Source organism: Dama dama, chromosome X, assembly GCF_033118175.1.
Source record: "Dama dama isolate Ldn47 chromosome X, ASM3311817v1, whole genome shotgun sequence".
NCBI classification, from domain to species: Eukaryota; Metazoa; Chordata; class Mammalia; order Artiodactyla; family Cervidae; genus Dama; species Dama dama.
The window spans coordinates 141,185,585-141,192,579 of record NC_083714.1 but is presented as its reverse complement, the minus strand read 5'-3'; the positions used below and the strand labels follow the sequence as shown (position 1 = coordinate 141,192,579).

At 42.4% G+C, this 6,995-nt stretch overlaps 1 protein-coding gene across 2 annotated transcripts in view; it reads left to right on the top strand.

Moving 5' to 3' along the window:
- Positions 1-5,887: 5,887 nt before the first annotated feature.
- Positions 5,888-6,995, top strand: part of FRMPD4 (FERM and PDZ domain containing 4) — a 187,434-nt gene continuing 186,326 nt past the window's right edge. For both annotated transcript variants that reach the window (XM_061136494.1, XM_061136495.1), the window contains exon 1: positions 5,888-6,170. In XM_061136494.1, the coding sequence (XP_060992477.1) occupies positions 6,133-6,170 (38 nt within the window). In that variant the 5' untranslated portion in view covers positions 5,888-6,132. The remainder of the gene's footprint in view (positions 6,171-6,995) is intronic.

The following is a 6,995-nucleotide window of genomic DNA, read 5'->3' as shown; positions in this document are numbered from 1 at the left end:
AAAGTTATTTTCCATTACTATCATGACTACCTCCTAGAACACTACTTACCCTTTGATGAGACTGTTGTAAATGAGGCCGGCTCTGCAGGGCTTTTTGTATCTCGTCTATCAGGATAACATCACTGTGAACTGGATATCATTACTTCCGTTTCACTTGGAAGACCTGAAAGGCCAAGTAATTCACCCAAGGCCATAAAGCTATTAAGTGGCCATGTGAATTCTGATGTAAAGCTAGATTCTCTCTGATGTAAAGATCCATTCTGCTTATCATAATTCAGCTTTTCGTGGAAACACTGAGAAGGCTTTTTCCCCCCCACTAAAGTATGTTGAACACTCGCCTATGTCAAATACCATGCTAAGAACTGTACATTCATCACTTTGTTTATGCTTGGCAAGTACGGGGCACTCTTGTCATTTGGGCTGGATCATTCTTTGTGATGGGGCCATCCTGATCCTGTGCCTCGTAGGATTTTGAGCTGTGTCCTCGGCCTCTACCCACTAGATACCCGAGGGAACTCCCCCCTCCCTTAGTTAAGGGGAATATTGTGGGAGACCAATTCTGTTTTACAGATGAAGAAAGTAAGATGCAAAGAATCAAGAGTCCAGAGTCACAAAGCTAGTAAGCGGCAGAATTTGAATATATCTGATTTGGAATTTGGGAACAAGATACCCATCCCCTCTCCCCTATGGTGTGCCTTTTTCTGATACTGAGGTGTGTTTCTGCAGATGCTTGCTAAGAAACTGCCTACTCCCAGAGGAGATTTGCCATCAAGATTTGGTCCAGGGTTTAGTGGCATGCACCCAGGAAGTGACCATGGGTTGCTTCCAACCATGGTCTCATCATAAATAGTTCTACAGCTTTGTCTATACTCATCATAGCTGCTCTGACTTCTTATGAAATATGAAGGTCTTTTTTGTCCTGGACAGTTTCAATCTGTTGCAAATATAACATAAAGTTGCAAACCAGTTCAGTCAGTTGCTGGAAGTTTCTGGGGTGATTTAAATAGCCCTGACAATGTAGGTCGCTATTTTTACGGCTGAGCTAAGTGTTTGAAAGTGGTTCACACAGCCCTGCTCTTAGGTTGAAGTCACAGAACATCAGAGTTGTAAGGAATCTCAAGGCCTGGCCTGAGCCAAGTGGAAATTGACCCTCAGCACCATGAATCCACATACACACACATGATTCCTGGTTTAAACAAAAAATCCTTTCTGATATTTTTTTCTAGTTCTATTGAACTCATCCACTTCTGACCTCAGAGGACAGTATAACTGGTTAGTGTCAGGTCCTTCCTACCCTGTTCTTGCCAGACTGGAAAAAAGTAGATGGCAGAGCCTTTCACTCTTCTGCTGTTTTGAGGGTTCGGTAGAGATTTATTTAGCAAAGATTTATAGCATGTCCTATAATACGTGCCAGGCAGCATACTGAAAGCCTTCCAGAATGCATTTGTGACCCCATGATATGGTCCTATTACTGCCATTTTATATAGGAGGGGCTGGGATTAGGGTTTTAGAGAGGTTGAATAACTTGAAATTATGGCAAATGTCAGAACCTGGATTGAAGAAAGTGTGATTGTAACTCAGTGGTTCTTAAACTGAAGTGGGCACCAGCATTGCCTGGAGGCTAGTTCAACAGAAATTCCTGAGTCAGACCCAGCCCCAGAATTTGGGGTTTAGTAGATCTTGGATCCTGCCCAAGGAATTGCATTTCAAAGAAATTCATGGGTGATGCTGCTGCTATTGCTGGTCCTCAGACCAGTGAACCTGCTGCTCCTGTTTACATTCTGTTGACCACCACACCCTGCCTCTCCTGTGTCTACTGAGCTAAATAAAAAATGGTAGAATTACCTTGGGTCATAGTGGCCATCTTGGCATATGAAATACCGATTTCTCCAATATCAAGATTTCTCCAATATCTTGGCATTAGTCCAGGCACGTGATGTTTACAGTTTCCCTCATGTTGTTCCGTGTGTAGCAAGCCTTCCCGAACTTGCCTGATATAAGCGGCACTTACCAAACTTGAGTGGGCATATGAATCACCTAGGGCTGCAGATAAAATGCAGATTTTACGATTCACACAAACACCCAGGAGAAACTCATGCTGATGGACTTCAGCCCAAACTTTGAATAGTAGCAACTAGTCAAGTAAGTATTTCCCAAACTTCATTCTTGCCAGGTAAAACATCGAATCCCAGTTCAATTTGAATTTTCAATAAATACGAAGTAATTATCTTTTAATATAACTATGTCCCAAATGTTGCTTGGGATGTACTTATACTAAAAACTATTCAATTTCTATTTGAAATTCTATTTAGGTGGGTATGTCTGCTTTGTTGTTTTTTAGTCACTAAGTCATGTCTGACTCTTTACAACCCCATGGACTGCAGCACACCAGGCCTCCTTCTACCTCACGACCTCACAGAGTTTGCCCAAGTTCATGTCCATTGCGTCAGTGATCCCATCCAACCATCTCATCCTCTGTTACCCTCTTCTCCTTGGGCCTTCAGTCTTTCCCGGCATCAGGGTCTTTTTCAATGAATCAGCTGTTCGCATCAGGTGGCCAAATTATTGGAGCTTCAGCTTATTTTGTTTGGTGCTAGTGGTAGAGAACCCGCCTGCCAATGCAGGAGACACCAGAGACGTAGGTTCAGTTCCTGGGTTGGGAAGATCTCCTGGAGGAGGAAATGGCATCCCACTCCAGTATTCTTGCCTAGAGAATGCCTTGGACAGAGGAGCCTGGTGGACTACAGTCCGTGGTGTTGCAAAGAGTTGGACATGACTGAGCAAGCGTGTGCACACACACACACGCACACACACACACATCCCACAACTCTACCTGAAGATAAGAACCATCAGAACTAGTTTCAACACTCACTCATGGATTCCTGTTCGCAATTCAGACCTGCTGAGTCATAATTTTTAGAGCCTACTCAGTATTCAGTCCTGCTGCTAAGGTCAAGTTCAATCAGAAAGATTCTTGACCATGATATTTTAGCCTCTTTGATATTCTCAGAGAATCTGGGTGTTCATTGATTTGAAGGGCTGGAGTAGGGTTTGCAGATAAAATATGGGATACCCAGTTAAATCTGAATTTCAGATAAATGATGAATGTAACTTTTTAGTGTAAATATACTTCAAATATTATATGAGATCCACTGACGCTAAAAATTTGATGTTTGTGTGAAATTCACGTTTAACTGGGTGCCCTGTGTTTTTCAGTCACTAAATGTGGCTGGAGGAGTCCTTGCAAATAAGCTGGATGGGACCTGCCTCCATGCCAGCAGCTGAGCAGAACCACATGGTTCCTTCTTACAGGACAATTAGCCTCCATAGATGGAGTCAAGAGAAGCTTTGAAGCTATTAGGTCTTTGCATCAGAAAAGTAAGGCCTCATTCAGAGAAGAGGTATTGTAAGAGACAGTGGCTGACTATTTTTCTGGGCTCCAAAATCACTGCAGATGGTGACTGCAGCCATGAAATTAAAAGACACTTACTCCTTGGAAGGAAAGTTATGACCAACCTAGATAGCATATTAAAAAGCAGTGACATTACTTTGCCAACAAAGGTCCATCTAGTCAAGGCTATGGTTTTTCCAGTGGTCATGTATGGATGTGAGAGTTGGACTATAAAGAAAGCTGAGCACCGAAGAATTGATGCTTTTGAACTGTGGTGTTGGAGAAGACTCTTGAGAGTCCCTTGGACTGCAAGAGATCCAACCAGTCCATCCTAAAGGAGATCAGTCCTGGGTGTTCATTGGAAGGACTGATGCTGAAGCTGAAACTCCAATACTTTGGCCACCTAATGTGAAGAGCTGACTAATTTGAAAAGACCCTGATGCTGGGAAAGATTGAGGGCAGGAGGAGAAGGGGACGACAGAGGATGAGATGGTTGGATGGCATCACCGACTCGATGAACATGGGTTTGGGTAGACTCCGGGAGTTGGTGATGGACAGGGAGGCCTGGTGTGCTACAGTCCATGGGGTCGCAAAGAGTCGGACACGACTGAGAGTCTGAACTAAACTGAACTGAACATACCTTATTTGACAGAACGTTGTTTATAGTAAAATTCAGTCTCCTTCTAGCTTATTACTATAATCCTGTACTTTACATGTAAATTATATTAGGAAGCCAGTGTATTTTTGTTAGTGATTTAGAGTTTGCGAGAAAAAAAAGAGAATGAGAGAAAAAAAAAAACAGTTTTTGTTTTTTAATAAGTTTTCTCCCTCTGGGAAAGATGAAGATTCTACAAGCTATAGTTTAGTAATCCAGAATAAATTGTTGCATTCTCTCCTTTCACTTAAAAGAATATTCCATGTGTCGTCTCCTATTGTACTTTTGCAAGAGGTTTTAACAACAGAATATACTCTGTTCATACCTTGAAGGGCTTGTTCCAAATAAGACCTCTAGTGCTCTGGAGAAATTGGTGGACTTATTTTAGCACCTTGTTGAGTGGGGCTGGGGGTTGGGGGTGGAGGGGAGGGGGAGCTCCATGAGTTCTCACTGCTGGTAAGCAGTTCAGGCTTCAAAAACCACCAGAGGATATTGCCCCTGCTGGCTTGTGCAGAGAAGGACAGAAACTTGGCTTGTCTGTTCTTGTAATCGTCCCCAGGTGGGAACTAGCCCTATGGTGGGCTCTGTGTTCAATTTGTGAACTCTTTTGCTCCCCACACTTTATGGAAGATGTGGGAAAACTGAAAAGGAAGTTAAAGAAAGGCAATCGAGGTGGTTAAAATTCTGCAAGCTAGTTCCTCTTCAGAAACCTTTCCGGAAATGGGCTGGTTTCCCTTGGGGAGGAGCATTAGGTCAGGGTCAAATGTGTGGACGGGGTGGGAGTAGGGTGGAACTGAGTTACCCTGCATCCTGTGAAAATTGTCCCCTCCTTACAGGCAGGTTGACGCCTCTGATTTGGATATTTACTGTGAGAGGCTTGCCATAGATGGTTGTGCAAGTTGTGCATGTTATACATTGTGCAAGGGGAGGGGGCGATTCTTTCTAATTATGAAGGACTCCAGGTTCACTATTGAGACACTAACTGTGAGACTCTGGATGTGTTCTTACCCAGCCTCTAACACACATACACACTTTGTTCCCATCTATAATTTGCAACCACCTAGAAGATCTAGTAAGCTATCTAGAGTGAGAAATATCACCTAGAGACAGGACAAACGGTGAAGGATGTTGGGTGACATCCTAAAATGACATCATGTAATTCCTTCCCATGGTTGGGCTCTAAAGGAGTCTCCCATGTTCCTGAGAGAACAATGGAATTCCTGCAGGTCCTGGGCAGAATTCAGTCATGCTTCAGAAACTGGACCCTAGGCCTCTGGTTAGCAATTGTCACCGAGCAATGCTGTTCATCACAGCTGCTTGTGATATGGAGTCACGTCCGTGTTCCTCTTGCTCTTGGAAAGACAGGCTTCTAGAAAATTTTCTTTAACCTACGCTTTCATTTTGCTGTTGAGTCACATTTAAGGTGTGAACTAGAAAATGTAAAAGCTAATGTGTGTATTTTCACTGTAACATAAATGGAGAGTTTGTCTAAGGTTTTCTGACTCACCTTGACTGGAGTGTAGCTATAAGTGGAAATTTTGTAGTTTAGTCAGAGTTCAGAAAACTGAGGCTTGGAGTTATTTGTTTCAGATGTATAAAAGTAGGAATTTATTTTCATGTGTGCATTTATATTGTGTTGTGATAACTGTTTCTTTGCCAGTCCATCGTAATATGTGGTCCCAGGAGTGCCTAGTGTCATAGTAAGTGTGAACGTTCAAAATTGGCTTGTGTGTCTTCAGGAGAGTTGCTTAATCTTTGTGAGCTATTCATCGTTTCCTCATCTTGTAAAACAAGATGTGTATACGTAAGGCTGCTTTGAAAAGCTAACAAGATACTATAAAGACAGATTGTGAGGCCAGTACATGACCTAAAAACGTCCTAATCGTTCATGTAGTCAGCTGAGTATACAGCCCACAGTTGAGAGGAGCAAGTCCTGTGCCCCTTGTGGAATTTGTCAGAGAAGAAATTTCCAGGAGCCTGGTGTAATGATTTTTTTTTCCCCTCCAGCCACAGAACGAAGTCTTCAGGCTGGCCACCTCCCTCGGGAACCTGGGGCTTGAACCAGGTACCACCCTATGGATGGGAGATGACGGCAAACCGGGATGGCCGAGACTGCTTCATCAAGTAAGTTGAACACAATGCTCATGAACGGTGCCAACTTTGTCTTTTGGAACTTTTCTGTTTTGACCCTTGACTCCATAGAATTAACATTCTTAAATTGAGGACTCCTGGGCATTTGGAGGCCGTGACTCAATCAAATGATCGCCTAGGCCTTCCATATCTGGTGACATGAGGTTGCTTTGTTCTTGGGCTCATGCCGTTTTAGGCTGACAATACCCAGGGCAGCAGGTCCTCCTGGGCCAGAGCAAAAATGTGTGTTATTGAATCTCAGGCCAGTTGTATTCATTGTCTGAGATGAGTGAATAAAGTTTGACATGGAGGGGTGTCATTTGGAAAGCCTTCTTGAAATGGTTAAGACAGGAATGTTACTGGTTCTTCTCTTACTAGAAAAATCATCAGAGAGGATTACATGCATTACAGGTTGTACTGTAACTTTCTCCCACTAACATTGGTTATGGTTTTGGATATTTTGTGGTTCTTTTTTTTTTAATTGTGCTAAAATATATATTACATACCAATTATTTAATTTATGTCTTATATATAATGGTTATGTTACATATAATGTAATGGTAAATTTTATTTAGCATTTTAACTACCTCTAGGTGTATAATTCAAGGACATGAACTATAGTCACACTATTTTTCAACTATCACCACTTTCATTTTCCAGATCTTTTTCATCTTCCCCAACAGAAACTTCTGTCCACATTAAACAGTAATTCCCTATTCCCCCTCCCCCTGGTACCTGGTATCTTATATAAGTGAAATCATACAATATTTGTACTTTTTTATCTGGCTTATTTTACTGTGCATAATGTTCTCAAGGTAC